The sequence below is a fragment of the Neophocaena asiaeorientalis genome, unplaced genomic scaffold (assembly GCF_003031525.2).
Source record: "Neophocaena asiaeorientalis asiaeorientalis breed wild unplaced genomic scaffold, Neophocaena_asiaeorientalis_V1.1 scaffold225, whole genome shotgun sequence".
Taxonomy (NCBI): Eukaryota; Metazoa; Chordata; class Mammalia; order Artiodactyla; family Phocoenidae; genus Neophocaena; species Neophocaena asiaeorientalis.
The window spans coordinates 5864869-5888461 of NW_020172364.1; the positions used below are offsets into that span (position 1 = coordinate 5864869).

The window sequence follows — 23593 nt, forward strand, 5'->3', positions numbered from 1 at the left end:
TGTCACGTGGCCATACTTAGCTCTAAGAGAGGCTGGGAAATTTTTATTTCAGGTAGTCTTTATTTTAGGTAGCCATGTGTTGAGGTATCTGTTACCAAGGAAGAAAGAGAGGATGGGTATGGGGTGACACCTTAGCAGTCTCTGCCATGTATTCTCACATCTGGGGATTTGCACACGTCGTTTCTTCTGTCCAGGTCCTCTTCCCTCTCCCTCCTCACTCCCTTGACTTGCCTAGTCTTATTTGTCCCTCAACATTCACTTACCTCATGACCATCCTCACTCTGGCACCCTGTGACTGCCTGGGGGCTCCTTAGCACCCAGTACAACTGCACAATCTCTGGCCAGGGTGGACCCACCACCAATAGTTCTTGTTTCAAAGATACACTGAGGAAATGAGATTATATTCTTCAGGCTCCCAGGACCTTCCTACGTCTGGGGGAAGGTGTGGGGACGGGGTAGCTGAATGACCTTAGAGGCTCTTGGCAAATTGCCATTCTTGGTTGTACAGACCACCCATCTTCCCATAGTCATTCTTCAGATACTGCAGGGACATTGATTAGGTCTCAGCCTCCTCGTGATGGTGAGTGATCGAGGTGGGGAGGGATTTTTTTTTGGAGGGGAGCCATGCTGTGCAGCTTGCGGGGATCTTAGTTCCCCAACCAGGGACTGAACCTGGGCCCCCAGGCAGTGAGTGCGCCGAGTCCTAACCACTGGACCGCCAGGGAATTCCTGGGGAGGGATTATTGTTGTGATTCTTGCTTTCAATTCCAGGCAGTTCTTGTTCTGATTTCTGCCATTTGTTCATTTTACACCTGGGCAACATCATCTCCCACCTGCTTTTTAAGGTGACTGACAGCAGATCACACGAAACAACTCTGTCCCTTAAGAGGGACACAGCTTCTTTCATTGCTAAGCCTTCGGGCCCCTTCTCTCTCTCACTCACTCCTGTGCCGCATTTGATCCTCAAGATACCTCCTGTTTGAGACAGCAGGGCAGTGTTACCTGCACTAGGCCTAGGGCGACTGTCTGACCTTCTCACGGTCATCAGACGAGTGGCAAAGCCAAGAACTGAGCCAGGTCTTTCTGTATGTAATAAGTCTAGTAGTTTTCACCTTCTGCTACCACACTTTTCATATTTTGATAAGTACTTTAATTAACATTTCTGTTCATAATTTTTTCCCAAATTTAACTTCTCTTAGGATAAATGCCAAAATGTAAAATTACTGAGTCAAAGGGTATACAGTAAATACTTTTTAATTTTTTATTTTATTTTTTCATCTTTATTGGAGTGTAATTGCTTTACAATGGTGTGTTAGTTTCTGCTTTTTTAAAAGGCTGTTAATGGATTTAGCAAAACTGATCTGTCCCATGGAGTCTTATCACAGTCACATTTTGCCCAGGCCAGCCTGACAGCAGGGGAGCCTGGGAGTGTGGGGAGGAGAGGAGCAGTGGCTGGTTCCCCAGCACGGTGCACGTGAGCATTGCCCCAGCCTGGTGAGATTCTCACGTTTAAGCGTATGTTTCTGCATATGCCATGGTCCCTCCACACGAGCCGACTGCTTCATTTGGTGCTCAACCACAGATACTGGCATCTGGTCCAGTGCTGCAGAAACCATGGCCTGTATTAAGATTCTGAGATGTCCTGTGTCCGTCTCCATCGTGCTTTGTAATAACTATGTGCTGGACTTTATAGGTGACTGAAGGGCTTTTCAGAGATCATTTTGGTTATATGAGATTCTGACTTTAAACCTCACCCCCCTGACTCCCATATAAGGTATGACTGCAGGGGACTATACCCAGAGCCATTTTCACTGTACCCTTGGCTCCAACAACCTCAAAAGTCTGAGTGGAACCCTTTCTACTCTGTGGCTGATGGATTATGACAAAATGTCCTTTCAGGTCCACACAGCTCTGGCTGGCATCTTTGCCTTCTTCTTAAGTGCTGCACCAAAACTCAGAAGCTTCATGGGGCTCTGGGGCCTCAGGTGGTACTTATAATGTGTCAGGTATTACTACAAGCCAACATTCACATGTAAATGTCCAGGTGACAGCTTGTCTGTTTCTTCCTGCAGTTGGTCACCACAGAAGGGCGCTTCCTCAAAGACAGTTTGTACAATGAAGGAATCCTAATCGTATGGGACCCGTCTGTTTACCATTCAGATATCCCAAAGGTAAGTGGGCGTCCATGGGAAATTGGGATTGAGTCACCTGTTTGTCTATAGATTTCCCCGAGGTCCTGGGTTTTAAAGTCACGGCTGACCTGGACCACACTGAGGGCTGGCTATTTCCATTTTAGGGCACCCCACTTCTGGACTAGCGGTTCAGAAGGATTCCTGTCCTATACCAGTGCTCTCCATGCCCACCCTGCACTGCCATGTATTTGTCTCCCAATTATGGTCTGTACCAGGTGTAACAGTGGCTGGATTTCCCACCGTCTGGGGTGGGTTGTGTTCATGTAATACAATTATTATTCCTGACGGGCACCAGCAGGAATAGACAGTGGTTACTATCGCTTCTATACGTAATATTACCACACTCTTCCCACACTTCCAATTTCTGGATGCTTCTCATTTCACTCTCATAGCTACGTAAAGAAGTAGATAGATAGAAGCATGGTTATTCCCATTGTACAGAGGAGGAAAACAGAATATGTGTGCGTGTCGGGGGGTCACCTTCCCTGGGACTTGATTTGCTAAGCAGAGGGCCCAGATCTGCAACATCAGCTTTTCCAGGGAAGGAGAAAGAGTCTCAGGCCTGCTGGAGTCTAGCTTCTCCAGAATGGCCCTCTCACTGTTACACACGTCAGTTGGCCTCTCCCTGATACGGGCTGCAGTGGCCACGGGAGAATGGCTTTAGGGAGGAAGGACAGAGAGCACTGTTCCTGGGACACTTAATTCTTATGCTGGACACACCAATAGCTGATGGGCTCTGGTATCCCTGGCACCGTCCTCTCACTACCTCAGTTTCCAGTTTTGTGTTGATCTCACTTAGAACTGAAATTTGCCTGGGTCAGGTCAAGGACTGTGAATCCACAGATGTGGCAAGCTGTGCCCCCGTTTTTTCACCCCTTTAAAAAAGAGAGGTGGGGTTAGATAGGGCCAAGAGGCCCTCTCAGCTCTGATATCCTTCCCAGATTCTAGGATCCTCAAGTCTGAAGCCGTTCCAGGGTCAACAAGCTCAAAGCTTGGTGAGCACAGGCTGTGTGCTGGCTCCCCCACTATCAAGTGAGAGCTTGAAGTCTGGAATTGTCTTGATGAAGGGGCTGTGCCTCAGGAGTCTGCCTTGGTCCTTCCCCACCTCCCCTCAAGTCCTCAGACGAGGATGACCCCCTGGGGGCAGCAGTGGCATTGGCACGTTGCTCTCCTTGACAAGACCTCTTCCTTCTTTTTCAGTGGTACAAGAATCCCGACTACAGTTTCTTCGATAACTTCAAGAGTTATCGTAAGCTTCATCCTGATCAGCCCTTTTACATCCTCAAGCCCCAGATGCCTTGGGAGCTGTGGGACGTCATTCAAGAAATCTCCCCCGAGCAGATTCAGCCAAACCCCCCCTCTTCTGGGATGCTCGGTGAGTCCATGTCTGGGGAAGGACCTCTTGTGCTTGATTCTAGAACAGGTTAGCCTTCTACTGGGGTCTCATTCGTTCATTCGTTTGTTCATTCACCACACAGTTGCTAGGTTTTGGCTGTGTTTGTACTCTGAGGCAAATTCCAGCTAGGACACAGAGGTTGATAAGATAGACTCCGCCTCCTTAATTTCAGGGTGTCCAGTGGGAGAGTTCAGTCAGGTGTCTGCGGCAACGTTCAGTTTGTGGCAGGGAAGAGTGACCAGCCCGTTGCCATAGGAGAGAGGACCCCTTCCAGAGGGACAGTCTGAGAACTTCGAGAACTTGGCCCAGGCCTGGGAGAGGGGAGGATTTGGCAGGTGGAGATGGAGAAATGGGAAGCACAGACAAGAGGAGGCAAGAAAACGGGAGGAGCAGGGCTGAGACTCGGATGAGGCCAGCGAAGCACTTGCTTCAGGTGTACGATTTAAGGAGGTGCCGAGAAATTCAGAAGCAAGTGATATCTTAATACAGTATCTTTTTAAAAAAAATCACAATTAATGTAAAATTTTATAATAGACAAAATATCAAAATTTTAGATAAAGACAGGATCAGTAATAATGCCATTATTGTCTTGGGCCATATAAGAATCTGTGGAAAAAGGAAGAGTCAATAATATTTTATTCAGAATTTCAAAAATCTGTTCACCCTAGTGACCACCCTAGTCGTGGCCCTGAGAGAAGCCTGAGTGGTGAGGCTTAGCCGGGTTTGGGGGCCACGAATGGAGCTGTGGGTGCTGACATGGGGGTGGGCTGGGGTCAGAGTGCTGGGGGCCCTGCATACTGGCTCCAGACTTTCTTCTTGGACCTAACTCCACAACTCTCCACCCTGATGGCCCATCTGCCCTTCCCTCCCTTTCACTTTGAGTTCAGCTGGACCACGGTCGCTACTCATCCTTGTGGGTCCGGCGCAGGATAGCCCTGAGCTAAATGTTCCTTGAGCAAACGAACAAATAAATGTTTACTATCAGAGGCATTTCCTGATAGAAAGAGCTGGAGGCGCTTTCAGCATCCCATCGTCTTCATACCTTTCTCTTCCACTTTTGGATGGGTGCATTAGGGGGCTCTCCCTGGACCCCTTTTGAGCAGAAGTAGATGAGAGCTTCCTGGGACACTTTCTCATCGCCCTACTGCCTGCCTTTGCCCATGCTATTCCCGCCACCGCCAGGCTTTCCCCCTTGCCCACCCCTCATGGCCAGAGCCCCTGCCAGGCCCCACAGCAGTGCTCCGGGAGGTGCACCAGGACCCTCTCTCGTAGAGGACTCCCTCCCATCATCTCTAGAAGCACTTCTGCTGTGCCTTCATCAGTTAGTTGCAGAGGTGTCTTTTCTCCCCCACTGAACCAGGAGGCAGCCAGAGGGCAGAGGTGGGGCTTTTCCCATGTCTGATTCTTCTAGAACAGAGTTGCTGCTAGCAGTTTACAGTTTTGCCGTTAGTGAGGACTGTTCATCATAAAGATTCCCTATATTTATGGTTGACAAAAGCAGTCTAGAGCCATGATGTTATTGCATCCTAACGATAGCCTATGTGGTAGGAAGAGTGGGTAAATCACCCCCTTGGGGCAGATGAAGAACCTGAGGCCCCAAGCAGGACGTGTCCGGCAGGAGATGACCAAGCCAGGTGGGGACAAGCGTGGGTGGTGGCAGGCGTCTCCCACCTCTTGCTGGGTCTGCACCCTGAGTGTTCTGTACCCTCCCTGAGAGCACAACCTGGCCACACCCTCCCGGCTCTTGTCTCCCGCCTGACTGAGCAGAGCGCATCAGTACAGACCATGGCATGCTCCTGTGCCAACTGTCCCTCCTCCCACCTGAGGCACGAAGCCTTCCCTCCCCACGCTGCTCCTCCAGGTACTGATATAAGAAACGCCTCCCAAGTTACCATCTAAGAGGCTGTTCCAAGATACAGAGACGCTAGAAGGTAATATCTGCGCGGAATGGTTCTGTCTCCTCAGTCACATTGTCCTGTCTCTTCACATAGCTTACGGACAGTCATCAGTTCATTGACTGATGATGGAGCCCTCCAACCCATTAGTGTTTAGGGAGGACCTGCTGTGCACCAGGCCCTGACCTGGGTGCTGAGCAGGGCAGCACGAACCCTACGAAGGTGCATAGGGCCCCGCACCCAGAGGAACAGCCTGCTGGACTGGCTTCCCAGAACAACTCAGACTGGGAATCACACTCAGAAACTCCAGACAGACACCTCCCCAGATTTGGGGGCGTAAGCTGCTGGGCTCCCTGGGCAGCACTCTGGGGAGCCGGGGTGGGTTGCTGGGCAGGACTCACCTCTGCTCGCCTCTCCAGGCATCGTCATCATGATGACACTGTGTGACCAGGTGGATATTTACGAGTTTCTTCCGTCCAAGCGCAAGACTGACGTGTGCTACTACTACCAGAAGTTCTTCGACAGCGCCTGCACGATGGGCGCCTACCACCCACTCCTCTTTGAGAAGAACATGGTGAAGCACCTCAACCGGGGCACGGACGACGACATTTATCTGCTTGGAAAAGCCACACTGCCCGGGTTCCGGAGCATTCGCTGCGGAGCATAAGCTGCCTGGCCAGGCCCCGTCACCCTTCTCCCTCGGGCATTTCACAGCTGGTCTCCTGGCCACCCTGGGCCCAGGAAGTCTGTTCCTGAATGATCACTGCCTGCACTCCAGGCAGCAAGAGCCTTCAGGAATCCAAGGGCAGGGACCCAGGCCCAGCCTGCCCTTTTGTCATGGGGGTGTGTGAATCGAGAGCTTCCCACCACACTCATGTACACACGCCTAGGATTCCTTCCAGTCAGTCTTCTCTGCCCCTCCCCTGCACAGGTAAATGCAAGACCCACCTTTCCCAGCAGGGCTGCCAAAGCTGGGCTGCTTTCCCCTCTGGAATGATGTTATTCTTGCAAACCAGTGCTCTGTCATGCTTGAAATCTACACCTAGACGCTGATTTCATGTTTCAAACAAACTCTCCCATATTATGACTGTGCCCATTACAAGGTGCCTCTGAGGGGCAAGTTAAGTGTCACAAGGCATAGGAAACACAGTCAGTTCCTCCAGGACTAAGCTGCTCCTAAGGTCCATGCCCTGGGAGAGGCAGTGTTCCTATCACTCCGCTGGTTTGGCGGCCCTTGGCCTTGGTGCTGCTGAGCAGAGGGTCTTGGTGAACCCACAGCCCTCTCCATACGTGAGGAGATGAGAGTACAGAAAAAAAGGTACAGTCTCCATCCTCAAGTTGCTTACAGCTCAGTGCGAGTGACCGAATGGATTCAGTGTGCTCGGTGCCCTGTGGGCTTGTAGGTGGTGGGCTTGCTGTGCTGCTATCTTTGCACCAGGAGGGGCCACACACTTCCTGTGTCAGTGGGTCATAGAGGGCTTCATGGAGCTGGGGGCTGTGGAGTGGGTTCTAGAAGAGGAAAAACATGTCAAGCAGATTCTGTCTGAGTCATCTGAGATGTGTTTTCCTTTCTGCCTGTATTACCCATATTTATTCGCTAAGATCTGCCTGAATTTACATGAACTTCAAGTTATTTTTTGAGGAAGCCCCCTCCCTCACATCTGAGGCAGCAAGTGCAGCCCCGTGACAGATGCCAGGCAAGCCAGATGCCAAAAGCCCGATTTCCCCAGGCTCGCCTGCTCTGAGCCTCGCCTACCCGCTGGGCGTGCACACCATAGCCAAGTCTTCCTGTTGGATGCCTACCCCCAAACCTCCTCCTGCAATCTTGTTTTTCCCTTTACTCTTCCTCCTCCAAAATTACTTTTAAGCATTTTCCACTTTAAAATATCCTCACCCATTTTTTTTTTTTTTTGACCTTCACGGGCCTTTTGTGAAAGGTCTCTCAGGGACTGGGAATGGGGTTTCCTAGGACTTAAAGTAGCTCTCAGAGGTCAGAACCCTGGAGATCGTGACTGATTCTCACCAGGTGTATCAGATTGCTGTACCCTCCACCCCTCCCTGCAAGGGAGCAACACCAGAGTCTCCAGGCAGAGGCCTACCCACTGTGGTCTGTCTACACACTCCCTGGACCATTGTGCTAAGTCCCCTACCCCGATGGGGAGCCACACTGGACTGGACCAGGCTTCTGGACTCCCGAAGCTAGCCCTGTGTGCTCAAGGGCCTCGAACGTTTGAGCTCCAGACCAGCTGTTTTGGAGCTGGAGTCCTCGTTTGCTGCCAAACCACTGGCTTGAGTAGGCAGTAGAAAGAGCTCTGGAGTGAGGAGCCCTGGGTTTTCAAAGTGATGCTCCCCTATTACTCGCTATGCCACCATGGGCAAATTCTCCTCTCCGAGCCTCTGTTTCCACATCTGTAAAATGGGTGATAAGCCCGCTTCACAGGTGCTGTGAGGGTTACCCGGCATATTGTAGGTGCTCAGTACATACTGGATTCCTCCCTTCCTTTACTAAGGACCTGCTCTGTGCTCACATCTGGGCAGGACCCTGCTTTGAAGGCCAGAGAGGGGGCCTTGTCCTGAGGGAAGTTAATGTCCTATTGGGAGACTACACCTACCCTGCTTAGAACACCCTGGAAACCATCCGAGGGAGTGGAGGGTGCAGAACATGCCCCTCCTCCTCCCTGCCTGCAGCTTAGGCCTGATCTGCTCGGGGATGGGCAGAGCACTGGGGCCACTGGCTGCTGTGTAACATGAGTCTTTTCCATGTCTCTGGGCCCATGAGTTCCTCACAATCTTTGAATCATGAGCCCTGAGTGCAGAGGAAGGTGGCATTCCATCATCAGGAGAGAGATGTTGGTGTGGACACTAAGACTACACTGGGTAGATGCTAGCTTTTAATTGTTATTATTAAGGGATCAAGTTAATTTCATTCTGTGCTTTCTCTACATGGAAACTGGTAGAATGCAAATAAGATGTGGATATTATCATTAGTCTGATAAGATGTTTAATATTTGTGACAGGGAATTTAAAAATTATGACCGAGTCCTGTAGGAAAGCCACTGTCTCTAAGGTGTTCTGTTTTCTTCAGTAGCCATCTGTTCATTCTATATCATGAGGTCCTGAAATCCTTCCATCAATCAGATAAGCTATTGATACTGGTTTGGAGTTGAGACATCAGTCTCAGAAACTTCTGAATCACGACTAAGCTAATTCTGAATTACCCAAAGATTATGTAAAATTTTAAAATAAATGTTTTTGAAAAAGCTTGTCCCTCTTTTCTTACTTGCTAAGGGAACAACTGCTCATTGTCAATTCTTGTCTCCAAAGAGGACACAACTGGAATTCCAAACCCCCAAATTCTCCCCCAGAAGCTCCTCTGGCCTCTTAGCCTCTCTTTTCAACACTCCAGGAAAAGGAATGCTTACTTACATGGCAGGACAGCATCTTTGAGATAGTGACTGGTTTATTTTCTTCCTTTTGCTCTTGCTGGGATTCAAATGATGAAGCTGTGGTTCATCCAACGCCTCAGGGAAGGGCTGCAGTAGGGCAGAAAGCAGAATGAAAAGAAGGTTGGTTTCAAAAGCCTAAAACCCTTAAAGGAATGATGTCCCAAGGGAACAGCCAAATTGTTCACATACAAATCCTGAGGAGGCACAGGAGTAAGTGGAGAAAACAATCATTCCTCTTCCCCATGAACTGCCCTGCCCGCCTCCTGTTATGGGCTGAATATGTCCTCCTAGATTCATATGTTGAAGTCTTGACCCCTAGTACCTCAGAATGTGACCTTATTTGGAAATAGACAATTGGTTAAGATGAGGTCATACTGGAGCTGGGTGAGCCCCTAATCCAGTATGACTGGTGTGCTTACAAAAGGGGAAATTTAGAGGTAGACGTGCACACAGGGAGAACGCCATGTGAAGATGAAGGCAGAAGTCGGGGTGATGCTTCTCCAAGCCAAAGGTTGCCAGTGAACCACCAGAAACTAGAGGAGAGGCATGGAAGATCTTCCCTCACAGCCCTCAGAAAGAACCAACCCTGCTGACACCTTGATCTCGGACTTCCAGTCTCCAGGACTGTGAGACCAAAATTTCTACTGTTGAAATCACCCGGTTCGTGGTGCTTTGTTATGGCAGCCCTAGCAAACAAATATTTCCCCACCCCTGCCTATAACTCCTTACCTACAACAGAGTCCCCTGGAGTGGGGCTGGAAAGAACACTGAGAGGAACCAGGCTGTCTCAGGACCTGGAGAGAGGGCCCTGTGCCGTGTCCCCAGCCAAAGCTCTAGGAAGGACCAGCAAATCCTTGGAGAGCAAGGCTTTCACGGGGCTCTAGTCCAGGCAGATTGGACCTTAGGCAGCCTTGAAGAGCTTCCATGCCTGGAGAGGCAAAGAAGCAGCTGAGTGATGAGATCGTGAATGAGGGACCCCTGAGTAGTGTTGAGAGGTCAGATAACACGGAAGACTACTCCCCGACCCCTGCACGTAATGCCTTAGCGTTGCAAGTTCCCTGGAACTCAGATGTAACGCCATCTCGACTGAGATTGGGTTTCTGCCTGAATCTCAGGAGAATGGTAGCTCAAAAGAGGAGTGAAAGAAAAATAGATTTCAATTAGTTTGGAAACTGAGATTTGTGCTTGGCAAATTTACAGTGGCCTTAAATCTCTATAAAGTCCTTTCAACTGGTGAGCTGGGCCTTGGGGTGGCACTAGGCTTCTCCGTTTGGGTCTTGGGGGAGCTTCTGCAACCTCCCCAGGCTGCCTTTCCCCTGGTTCCTACTTTGCTATCTGCTGGTTATTTTTAGGTGTGTATGTTAGGGGTGAAGGAGGAAAAATGAGACCCTGGCTTCTCTTTTCCTTACCAGCTGCTTAAGGAGAAGAAAGACGCAAGTCACAAAGAGAAAGGCCAATAGAGAGAGAGATTCATACCTGCATCCTCCATGCCCACCCCACCCACAGATCCCCTTACTGACTGAAGCCCAACTCCAGGCTCTTTGTTCTTGCAGAACGCTTCACGCCTTGGCAAGTGTGCTTTACCCACACCAGTAATGGCTCCACAGTAATAAGCAGGAGGCAGAGAAGCGGTGCACTGGGACTCTGGGACTGCCACCCCCACCCTATTCCCAGCTCCCTGTGTGGCTTTGGTTTCTACTTCGTCTGTGACTCTCACGGCAGCCTTCGAGGATGTTCTGTGATGTGATGGGGAGTGCATTATGGCCCCAGAGACACTTTCCACTCTAACTGGGGCAGGAACACCCTAACCCAGAAAATTCATCCTTATGGGCTTGGGTAATGGCATCAGTTTCAGGAGAGAAGAAAAGGCCTCACCTGCACCCATGAAATCCCATCACCCAATGCATTTATGCTGCCATCCAGTCGTCCTCAGGATTGACTGGAAAACAAGTTTATAATGGGGAGAGGAATTCTATTCAGCCCAGCAAGTGCACAGTGAGCACCCACTGTGGCTGGCATTGGGAGACAGTGACAAAGACTCCCAGCACCTGCCCTCCAAGAAATCAGAGCCTGGGAGACTAGACCCGCCCTGTCAATGTGTAGTATTATCAGGTTCAAGTGAGAGAAGAGAGCTGCCGTTTTCTGAAAAGCTAAGCCTGGAAAGTATGGTTATTGTTGTTGGGCATGGATTTATAACTGCATAGAAGAAAAGTACTACGCAAATGCCCAATATGATCATACAAGGTAAAAGCACAATAATGAACTTATAGAAGATTCATTTTGGCTGGGATCTGGGGAGTCTTAGTGGGTGACAGTCTTGAGGGACAGGCAGGATTCCCCCTTTTTTCTTTAAGGAAAATGCTTTTCCTGATTATAAAAGTTACACATATTTACTGTCAATACACAAAATCATGAAGAGGAAAAAGTCCATCTCCACCCAAAGATAATCCCTACTAGCAGTTCCCAAAGCTATAGTAGTCAAAACACTATGGTACTGGAACAAAAACAGAAATACAGATCAATGGAACAGGACAGAAAGCCCAGAAATAAACCCACACACCTATGGTCAATTAATCTACAACAAAGGAAGCAAGAATACACAATGGAGAAAAGACAGTCTCTTCAATAAGTAGTGCTGGGAAAACGGGACAGCTACATGTATAAGAATGAAATTAACCATATAGAAAAATAACAACCCAATCCAAAAATGGGCAGGAGACCTAAACAGACATTTCTCCAAAGAAGATACCAATAAAGTAAACCAATAAAGATGTTAAAAAAAATAACACCATATACAAAAATAAACTCAAAATGGATTAGAGACCTAAATATGAGACCGGACAGTATAAACGTCTCAGAGGAAAACACAGGAAGAACACTCTTTGACACAAATCACAGCAATATCTTTTTTGATCCACCTCCTAGAGTAATGAAAATAAAAACAAAAATAAACAAATGGGACCTAATTAAACTTAAAAGCTTCTGCACAGCAAAGGAAACCATAAACAAAATGAAAGACAACCCACAGAATGGGAGAAAATATTTGCAAACGAAGTGACCAACAAGGGCTTAATCTCCCAGATATACAAACAGCTCATGCAGTTCTATGTCAAAAAAAAAAAAAAACCCAATCAAAAAACGGGCAGAAGATCGAAATAGAAATCTCTCCAAACAAGACATATAGATGGCCAAAAAGCACATGAAAAGATGCTCAACATCACAAATTATCAGAGAAATGCAAATCAGAACTACAATGAGTTATCACCTCACACCGGTCAGAATGGTCATCATCAAAAAGTCCACAAACGATAAATGCTGGAGAGGGTGTGGAGAAAAGGGAACCCTCCGTACACTGTTGTTGGGAATGTAAAGTGGTACAACCATGATGGAGAACAGTATGGAGGTTCCTTAAAAAACTAAAAATGGAGCTACCATATGATCCAGCAATCCCACTCCTGGGCATATATCTGGAGAAAACCATAATCCAAAAAGATACATGCACCCCAATGTTCACTGAAGCACTATTTACAATAGCCAAGACAAGGAAGCAACCTAAATGTCCATCAACAGAGGAATGGATAAAGATGTGGTACATATAAACAATGGAATATTAGCCACAAAAAGGAATGAAATAATGCCATTTGCAGCAACATGGATGGACCTAGAGATTATCATACTAAGTGAAGTAAATCAGACAGAGAAAGACAAATGTCATACGATATCTCTCATACGTGCAATCTAATTTTTAAAAATGATACAAACGCACTTACTTACAGCGCTGCAACAGACTTGCAGATCTCTAAAACAAACACGGTTACCAAGGGGGACACATGGTGGGGAGGGGTAAATCAGGAGCTTGGGACGGACATGCATACACTACTACACATAAGATAGATAACCGACAAGGACCTACTGTATAGCACAGGGAACTCTACTCAGTATTCTGTGATAACCTATATGAGAAAAGAATCTAAAAGGAGTTAATATAGGTATAACTGAATCACCTCGTTGTGCATCTGAAACTAACACAGTAAATCAGCTATACTCCAGTAAAATTTAAAAATACACACACACACACACACACACACACACACACACACACACACACACATATATAGAAAATGCCAAAAAAGACCATATCCCACTTTTTTTTTAATTTAAAAATGTATCATAAAAATGCCGCCAGATCATTTAGGCAGCCAGCTGTGTCAGGAATCAGCCCCATCCACCAGCAGATTAACACTAGATCCAGGACCCCCTGGCCCTGCAACCACCTACACCAGAACCTGGCTCTGCCCACTAGTGGGCCGGCACTAGCCCTGGGACCCCCTGAGGTTCTGCAACCAGCCAGCTCATGACCTGGTCCCGCCTACCAGTGGCCGGCAGCCACGGCACAAGGTAGGGCCTGGCCATCGACTGGACCGGGGACCAGCCACACCTAACAGACTACCAACAGTAGTCAGGAGTTTTCTTTATGTTTCCTATGCTTGGGGTTATTTGAGCTTCTTGGATATGTACGTTTATAGTTTTAATCAAATTTGGAAAATTTTTGGCCATTATTTCCTCAAACCTTTTTTCACTTCCTCTCTCTTTGCTCCTTCGGAAACTCTAATACAGTAACAGATTGTTTAATGCTCACTGATGCTCTTTCCACTTTTTATAATTCTTATTTTTTCTGTTTCATTTTGTATAGTTTCTGGTGTTACATCTTCAGGTTCACTAAACTTTTCTTCTGCAATGTCAAATCTGCCGTTAATCCTATCCAGAGTATTCTTCATCTGAGATATTGCAGTTTTCATCTTTCTGCTACTTTCTTGAAAATACAAAATATACTTTTAGCAACTTTTAATGTTCTTATCTACTAATAATATCAACTTTTATTTCTGGGTCAGTTTTGATAGATTTTGCTTCTCATTATGGGTAGCTTTGTCCAGCTTTTTTGAATGTCCTGCTAATTTTAGATTGGATGCCAGATATAAATATTTTCTTTTTGGGTGTTAGATACTTTTGTAGTCTAATAAATATTCTTGAGTTTTGTTCTGGGATGCAAGTAAGCTTTCTGGTAACCAATAGTTCTTTTTAGGTACTGCTCCTAAGCTCTGTTGTTTCTCATTTCTCAGGAATCACTGTTCTTTGTTACCTGATTTCCAATGTTTTCAAAACTGTATTTTACATTTTTTGTAGTTCTTTAGCTGTTTCATGCAGGAGGGTAAATCAAGTCTCTTTTACTCTATCTTGGCCAGAGACTGAAGTATCTCTTCATTAAAAGTTGAAGTGAATAAACGTTATAAGAGTTATACTTAAGCTGAATCCAGACTCATTCAACCATTCGGCTCTGTCTCAGAGACTGGAGTAGGGATACTATGGGCCTCTACTTCCCTCACTGGTAAAGAGCCTCCAGAAAAGGGCCTCATCCAAAGGGGAGGGGACAGAGCTGAGGTGAACCTGCCTGGCTTAAGGTCAAGGAGCCACAGTAGGAGGGGATCAGATGCTGAATGTTCTATAGCCCTGTCCCATGGAATAGGAAGACAGGACTGTAGTGAAAGTATGAGAAGACCTTATAAGTTCATACTCCCCAAAATATCTATGGGATACTGAAAACGCAGTGTGGCATAAGCACATAAGGAGAGGCAGCCAGAATGGCTGGTGCCTGGCACTGGTGCTCATAAAAGAAAAAAGAAGAGGAGGGTGATGGCTGTCATGAAGACATCCACTTCCTCTCAGCCCTGTTTCGGTAGAGGTTTGTGGTAGCTGGAGCTTCTATTAAAGGGCCAAGGCCAAAGCATGAAGCGAGATTTGGGGAAGCAAAAATGGCCTCTGACAGAAAAGTTCCACATAAGCGTGTGTGTACATACACAGGTCAACCAGGAGAGGGGTGGGGGGCAACACGATCGTGGGAACCACAGAGTAGTGTGGTTGCTTTCAGTAACTGCATTTTCAAAGACTTTAGCTACAAAAGTGACCCACTCTTTCCAGACATGAGATCTGGTCGGTCTTTCTGTGGTGCTGAGGTCTGTGTTTGTCTCTAATGACTACATCTTTGCCCTGGGCAGCCTACAGGTGGGCCTCTCCAGCGGAATAAACAGGGTCAGGGCTGAAAGCCCAAAGCTCTCACTGTGCTTCCTCAGAGGTTTGTTTTTACCACTTGCCAAAAACGATTGAAGGAGTCTTAAAACAGGTGGGAAGAACTTACATTGAGTTCTTTATCGGGAAGCTCTGAAACCCACTTGTCAAAGGTCTATCCCAAGGCATAATTAAGTAAATGGAAAAGGACCAGTCTTAGGCACAGCACAAAAATAGCTGAACGTCTGTTAAATTCTGCAGCTTAGGTTGAGACAAAGGCTGTGAACCTTCTTGAATGTCTGTGGAAGTAGATCAAAAGGGAAATGTGTGCTAGGTCTTTACATGAATACCGTTTTTCCAAATAGGAAATATCCCATTCTTGGAACACATTGCACAGCAAAAGTGGGTGGCCCTGAGCAGCACTGAGTAATAAAGTAGTATCCAACTGAGAGTTCTAGGTGAAAGGAAAAACTTAGAGAAACCCTGAGTAGCCGCTTTTACAATAAAATAATCCAACTGTAGTAGACCATAATGCTCCAGGCAGCGCTTACCAAGAGAAGGGAGTTAGTGGTTTGGCCTGTGGTGACCGTGCTGATCTCACTGTCTGCCATACTTGGCTAGCAGTTAGTAATCTCAGCTTTTTTCCCTTCAGTTTCACTCATGTGAGTTATTTCTCATCAGACCACGGTAAATTCCATCAGAAGCCACACCGCAGTATTTCATGTTTACCAGCCAGAAGAACACCAACAGTGCTAGCCCACTACTCAAGAGTGGTAACACTTTCTAAATTTACCCTTACACTGAAGTTTCTACTATGGCCTAACTCAGCAAGCTTCACTTAGGACAGACTCTCTAGTCCGGAGCTAAAGTTCACTTAAAACTCTATGAGCCTAGTGCCCACCAATCATGCCAGCTATCTCTTTGCACCCTCTTCTTTTAGAACTTAAAAAAAAAAACCAGTAAATTTGTTCCTTCGTTCATCTATCCATCCACCCATCCACTCATCCATTCAACTAATGAATATTGGTGCCTACGATGGGTCCAGTTGTGATGGAGTTACACAGATAACATTGACGACAATAGTGATAAGGAGAGTGATGGCACCAAAATGGCAATGTAGGAGCCCCCAAGCTCTATCCCTGCACAGAGACCAATAATTAGACAGCTAGCCGTGAAGAAAAATAGCTCTGGGAGAGCTCTGGATTCCACGTAAGAAATTTTCGCACATAGTGGAACAAAAACCCTGAGAATAAATGCACAAGAAGAGAAGAAAATTAGTTTCATCTTGCCTGCATCATCCCATCCCTCAAGCTGGCACTTCTTAGTGTCAAGAGGGAACTTCCCAGATAGAAAGAATTCTCCTTTCTAGGAAAGGAACAGTCAGGTGGTGAGCAGCTTCTCCAGCCTTTCTGGGTGCCACACAAAGGATCTGCTTAGGTTTCACCCCACAGACAGGAAAAGCTGAGATGTACAGAGATGGCTAGGAACAAAAAGAAAAGTGGTCATAGAGTGGCAGCCATCACAGTTCACAGTGACCTGCTCTATAGACAAACCCAGCAAGGAGCCTTTGCCACTGAAGAATCAATGGCTAACACAGCTGCCACAGACCCCCTGCAGATTTCATCAGCTTTCGCCCTATAGGTATCTGTGCTTGCTGATGCCAGCTGCCTGAGTCCCTCCCTGATCCATCACCTTCCCCACCCGCCATGTCCCATCTTCCTCCAGAGCCTGGGAACTGCACTGGCAGCTAGCTCAGGCCTCTGAGGCTGCATCAGTGTGAAACACCAGCTTAGACCCCTGCGGATGACCCCTACTGTTGAGCGTGCACTCAGAGCCAGCTCACTTTTATGCTGCTAGCCTGACGTCCATCACTAGCCTTCACCCAGCTGCACACCTGGGGGGAGACTGTACAGCCACTAGGAGAGCATGCTGACAGCCAGGGCTCCCATAGCTCCTTGTGGGCCCAGATGAGGCCCTGTCTTATGTCACTGGCCTGAACGACTGTACTTACCTATAGCTAGAGTTCCTCCAGCTGCGCACCTGTGCACCTCCAGCCCAATCCCCGTCACCGTGAAGTTCACACAGCCAGGGGAGGACTGTACAGCCAGGGCTCCAGTAGCTGCCAGTGAGCTTATAGTTGTCCCTGACCCTTGCTGCCTACACTGGCCCCCACCATGTTGTGTGTGCCTACAACTGCCACCTGCCATGATACAGGCACCTGCAGCTGGCCCCTACAGCCAAGTGTGTGCATACTATCGCCACTGCCTGCCCTGGTCCCTAGCTGCTGGACCTGCAGACACCACTGAGGACCCCAGCAGCTCTTGCAACCACTGTAGACTCGCCACAGTCCTTGCCAGGGACACACCGTTGTTGACGCTGGGAACCCCAGTGGCCTGAGCTGAGGAGACATAATGCCCCTGATGGACCTGTGTGCTGCCACATGCCCCCAAACCTGGCACCCTGCACCACTAGACCTGACATCACAGCGTGCTCCAGTGTGCACCCACCCACAGGTGAAGGTCTTTCCTTACCAAAGTCAGTCCACAAAGTTTGGAAGAGGCAACTGCTTCTTTAAACGCACAGACACCTAAACAAGGCTACCAGAATCATGAAGACTCAGAAAAACATGACTCCATCAAAGGAATACAGTAAACCTACAGTAACTGGCCCCAAAGAGATGGAGTTCCAGGAACTGTCTGATGAAGAATTCAAAATAATATTTCTACAGATGCTCAACGAGTCAAAAGAGAACACGGATTAAAAATTTAATGATAGGGGAGGACCTTCAAGATGGTAGAGGAGTAAGACGTGGAGATCACCTTCCTCCCCACAAATACATCAGAAATACATCTACATGTGGAACAGCTACTACAGCACACCTAATGAACGCTGGCAGAAGACCTCAGACCTCCCAAAAGGCAAGAAACTCCCCACGTATGTGGGTAGGGCAAAAGAAAACAGAAAAAAAACAGAGACAAAAGAATAGGGAGGGGATCTGCCCCTCTGGGAGGGAGCTGTGAAGGAGGAGAGGTTTCCACACCAGGAAGCCCCTTCATGGGCAGAGACTGCAGGTGGCAGAGCGGGGGAGCTTAGGAGCCACGGAGGAGAACACAGCCACAGGGGTGCGGAGGGCAAAGTGGAGAGATTCCCACACAGAGGATTGGTGCTGACCAGCACTCACCAGCCCAAGAGGCTTGTCTGCTCACCCGCTGGGGCAGGAGGGGCTGGGAGCTGAGGCTCGGGCTTCAGTCAGAGCACAGGGAGAGGACTGGCGGCGTGAACACAGCCCGAAGGGGGCTAGTGCACCATGGCTAGCCGGGAGGGAGTCTGGGAAAAACTTTGGACCTGCCTAAGAGGCAAGAGACCATTGTTTAGGGGTGCACGAGGAGAGGGGATTCAGAGCACCGCCTAAACGAGCTCCACAGTCGGGCACGAGCCCCACCTATCAGCGTGCATACCAGAGATGGGCATGAGATGCTAAGTCTGCTGCGGCAGCCACCAAGAAGCCTGTGTGCAAGCGCAGGTCACTATCCACACCTCCTCTCCCAGGAGCCTGTGCAGCCCGCCATTGCCATGGTCCCGTGATCCAGGGACAACTCCCCTGGGAGAACACATGGCATGCCTCAGGCTGGTGCAACGTCACACCGGCCTTTGCCACCGCAGGCTCGCCCCGCATCCGTACCCCTCCCTCCCCCCAGCCTGTGTGAGCCAGAGCCCCCTAATCAGCTGCTCCTTTAACCCTGTCCTGTCTGAGCGAAGAACAGATGCCCTCCGGCAACCTACATGCAGAGGCAGGTCCAAATCCAAAGTTGAACCCCAGGAGCTGTGCGAACAAAGAAGAGAAAGGGAAATCTCTCCCAGCAGCCTCAGGAGTAGCGGATTAAATCTCCACAATCAACTTGATGTATCCTGCATCTGTGGAATACCTGAATAGACAATGAATCACCCCAAAATTGAGGTGGTGGACTTTGGGAGCAACTGTAGACTTGGGGATTGCTGTATGTGACTGACTAGTTTCTGATTTATATGTTTATCTTAGTTTAGTTTTTAGCACTTGTTATCATTGGTGGATTTGTTTATTGGTTCGGTTGCTCTTTTTTTTAATACTTTTTTATATTTTAATAATTTAAAAATTTAATTTAATAACTTTACTTATTTTTTCTTCCTTCCTTCCTTCCTTACGTCCTTCCTTCCTTTCTTTTTTTTTCTCTCTCTTCTTCTGAGCCATGTGGCTGACAGGGTCTCAGTGCCCCAGCCAGGTGTCAGGCCTGAGCCTCTGAGGTGGAAGAGCTGAGTTCAGGACATTGGACCACCAGAGACCTCCCAGCTCCATGTAATATCAGTTGACGAGAGCTCTCCCAGAGACCTCTGTCTCAATGCTAAGACCCAGCTCTACTCAACGACCAGCAAGCTCCAGTGCTGGACACCCCATGACAAACAACTAGCAAGACAGGAACACAACCCCACCCATTAACAGAGAGGCTGCCTAAAATCATACTAAGTTCACAGACACCCCAAAACACACCACCAGACTCAGTCCTGCCCACCAGAAAAAACAGATCCAGCCTCACCCACCAGAACACAGGCACAGTTCCTTCTTCCAGGAAGCCTACACAACCCACTGAACCAACCTTACGCACTGGGGGCAGACACCAAAAACAACGGGAACTATGAACACTCAGCCTGTGAAAAGGAGACCCCAAACACAGTAAGTTAAGCAAAATGAGAAGACAGAGAAATACACAGCAGATGAAGGAACAAGGTAAAAACCCACCAAACCAAACAACTGAAGAGGAAATAGGCAGTCTACCTGAAAAAGAATTTAGAGTAACGATAGTAAAGTTGAACCAAAATCTTGGAAATAGAATAGACAAAATGCAAGAAACATTTAACAAGGACCTAGAAGAACTAAAGAGGAAACAAGCAACAATGAACAACACAATAAATGAAATTTAAAATTCTCTGGAAGGAATCAATAGCAGAATAACTGAGGCAGAAGAACGGATAAGTGACCTGGAAGATGAAATAGTGGAAATAACTACCGCAGAGCAGAATAAAGAAAAAAGAATGAAAAGAATTGAGGACAGTCTCAGAGACCTCTGGGACAACATTAAATGCACCAACATTCGAATTATAGGGGTCCCAGAAGAAGAGAAAAAGAAAGGGACTGAAAAAATATTTGAAGAGATTATAGTTGGAAATTTCCCTAATACAGAAAAGGAAATAGTCAATCAAGTCCAGGAAGTGCAGAGAGTCCCGTACAGGATAAATCCAAGGAGAAACATGCCAAGACACATATTAATCAAACTATCAAAAATTAAATACAAAGAAAAAATAGTAAAAGCAGCAAGGGAAAAGCAACAAATAACATACAAGGGAATCCCCATAAGGTTAATGGCTGATCTTTCAGCAGAAACTCTGCAAGCCAGAAGGGAGTGGCAGGATATATTTAAAATGATGAAACAGAAAAACCTACAGCCAAGATTACTCTACCCAGCAAGGATCTCATTCAGATTCAACAGAGAAATTAAAACCTTTACAGAAAAGCAAGAGCTAAGAGAATTCAGCACCACCAAGCCAGCTTTACAACAAATGCTAAAAAGGAACTTCTTTATGCAGGAAACACAAGAGAAGGAAAAGACCTATAAAAACAAACCCAAAACAATTAAGAAAATGGGAACATACATATCGATAATAACCTTAAATGTAAATTGATTAAATGCTCCAACCAAAAGACACAGACTGGCTGAATGGCTACAAAAACAAGACCCATATATATGCTGTCTACAAGAGACCCACTTCAGACCTAGGGACACATACGGACTGAAAGTGAGGGGATGGAAAAAGATATTCCATGCAAATGGAAATCAAAAGAAAGCTGGAGTAGCAATTCTCGTATCAGACAAAATAGACTTTAAAATAAGGACTATTACAAAAGACAAAGAAGGACACTACATAATGATCAATATGGATTGATCATAGGGATCAATCCAAGAAGAGGATATAATAATTGTAAATATTTATGCACCCAACATAGGAGCACCTCAATACATAAGGCAAATGCTAACAGCCATAAAAGGGGAAATCAACAGTAACACAATGATAGTAAGGGACTTTAACACCCCACTTTCACCAATGGACAGATCAACCAAAATGAAAAAATAAGGCAACACAAGCTTTAAATAATGCATTAAACAAAATGGATTTAATTGATATTTATAGGACATTCCATCCACAAACAACAGAATACACGTTCTTCTCAGGTGCTCATGGAACATTCTCCAGGATAGATCATATCTTGGGTCACAAATCAAGCCTTGGTAACTTTAAGAAAACTGAAATTATAACAAGCATCTTTTCTGACCAGAACGTTATGAGACTAGATATCAATTACAGGAAAAAAACCCATAAAAAATACAAACACATGGAGGCTAAACAATACGCTACTAAATAACCAAGAGATCACTGAAGAAATCAAAGAGGAAATCAAAAAATATCTAGAAACAAATTATAATGAAAACACGACGACCCAAAACCTATGGGATGCAGCAAAAGCAGTTCTAAGAGGGAAGTTTATAGCAATACAATCCTACCTCAAGAAACAAGAAACATCTCAAATAAACAACCTAACCTTACAACTAAAGCAATTAGACAAAGAACAACAACAAAACAAAACCCAAAGTTAGCAGAAGGAAAGAAATCATAAAGATCAGATCAGAAATAAATGAAAAAGAAATGAAGGAAACGATAGCAAAGATCAATAAAACTAAAAGCTGGTTCTTTGAGAAGATAAACAAAATTGCTAAACCATTAGCCAGACTCATCAAGAAAAAAAAGCGAGAAGACTCAAATCAACAGAACTACAAATGTACAAGGAGACGTAACAACTGACACTGCAGAAACAGAAAGGATCATGAGAGATTACTACAAGCAACTATATGCCAATAAAATGGACAACCTGGAAGAAATGGACAAATTCTTAGAAAAGCACAACCTCCCGAGACTGAACCAGGAAGAAGTAGAAAATATAAACAGACCAATCACAAGCACTGAAATTGAAACTGTGATTTAAAAACTTCCAACAAACAAAAGCCTAGGACCAGATGGCTTTACAGGCCAATTCGACCAAGCATTTAGAGAAGAGCTAACACCTATCCTTCTGAAACTCTTCCAAAATATAGCAGAGGAGGAACACTCCCAAACTCATTCTACGAGGCCACCATCACCCTGATACCAAAACCAGACAAAGATGTGATGGAAAAAAAAACCCAAAAACTAAAGGCCAGTATCACTGATGTACAGAGATGTAAAAATCCTCAACAAAATACTAGCAAACAGAATCCAATAGCACATTAAAAGGATCATACACCATGATCAAGTGGGGTTTATCCCAGGAATGCAAGGATTCTTCAATATACGCAAATCAATCAATGTGATACACCATATTAACAAACTGAAGGATAAAAACCAGATCATGATCTCAATAGATGCAGAGAAAGCTGTCGACAAAATTCAAGTCCCATTTATGATAAAAACTCTCCAGAAAGCAGGCATAGACGGAACTTACCTCAACATAATAAAGGTCATATATGACACACCCACAGCCAACATCGTTCTCAATGGTGAAAAACTGAAACCATTTCCACTAAGATCAGGAACAAGACAAGGTTGCCCTCTCTCACTGCTATTATTCAACATAGTTTTGGAAGTTTTAGCCATGGAATTCAGAGTAGAAAAAGAAATACAAATCGGAAAAGAAGTGAAACTGTCACTGTTTGCAGACGACATGATACTATACATACAGAAAGGTCCCCGGTGGCGCAGTGGTTGAGAGTCCGCCTGCCGATGCAGGGGACACGAGTTCGTGCCCCGGTCTGGGAAGATCCCACATGCCGCAGAGCAGCTGGGCCCGTGAGCCATGGCCGCTGAGCCTGCGTGTCCGGAGCCTGAGCTCCATGGCGGGAGGGGCCACAGCGGTGAGAGGCCCATGTACCGCAAAACAAACAAACAAACAAACAACCCAATCAAAAGATGGGCAGAAGACCTAAATAGACATTTCTCCAAAGAAGACATACAGATGGCCAAGAAGCACATGAAAAGCTGCTCAACATCACTAATTATTAGTGAAATGCAAATGAAAACTACAGTGAGGTATCACCTCACACCAGTTAGAATGGGCATCATCAGAAAATCTACAAACAACAAATGCTAGAGAGGGTGTGGAGGAAAAGGGAACACTCTTGCACTGTTGGTGGGAATGTAAATTGATACAGCCACTATGGAGAACAGTATGGAGGTTCCTTAAAAAACTAAAAAAAGAACTACCATATGACCCAGCAATCCCACTACTGGGCATACACCCAGAGAAAACCATAATTCAAAAAGACACATGCACCCCAACGTTCATTGCAGCACTATTTACAATAGCCAGGTCATGGAAGCAACCTAAATGCCCACTGACAGAGGAATGGATAAAGAAGATGTGGTACATATATACAATGGAGTATTACTCAGCCATAAAAAGGAATGAAATTGGGTCATTTGTAGGGATGTGGATGGATCCAGAGACTGTCATACAGAGTGAACTAAGTCAGAAAGAGA

At 46.4% G+C, this 23593-nt stretch overlaps 1 protein-coding gene and 1 long non-coding RNA gene across 3 annotated transcripts in view; one reads left to right on the forward strand and one right to left on the reverse strand.

Moving 5' to 3' along the window:
• Positions 1-8744, forward strand: part of ST6GAL1 (ST6 beta-galactoside alpha-2,6-sialyltransferase 1) — a 135413-nt gene extending 126669 nt beyond the window's left edge. For both annotated transcript variants that reach the window (XM_024767128.1, XM_024767138.1), the window contains 3 exons: positions 2073-2171; positions 3393-3567; positions 5903-8744. In XM_024767128.1, the coding sequence (XP_024622896.1) occupies positions 2073-2171; positions 3393-3567; positions 5903-6150 (522 nt within the window). In that variant the 3' untranslated portion in view covers positions 6151-8744. The remainder of the gene's footprint in view (positions 1-2072; positions 2172-3392; positions 3568-5902) is intronic.
• Positions 8063-23593, reverse strand: part of LOC112414585 (uncharacterized) — a 45032-nt gene continuing 29501 nt past the window's right edge. The window contains exon 4 of the long non-coding RNA XR_003006186.1: positions 8063-9016. This is a non-coding gene — a long non-coding RNA (uncharacterized LOC112414585). The remainder of the gene's footprint in view (positions 9017-23593) is intronic.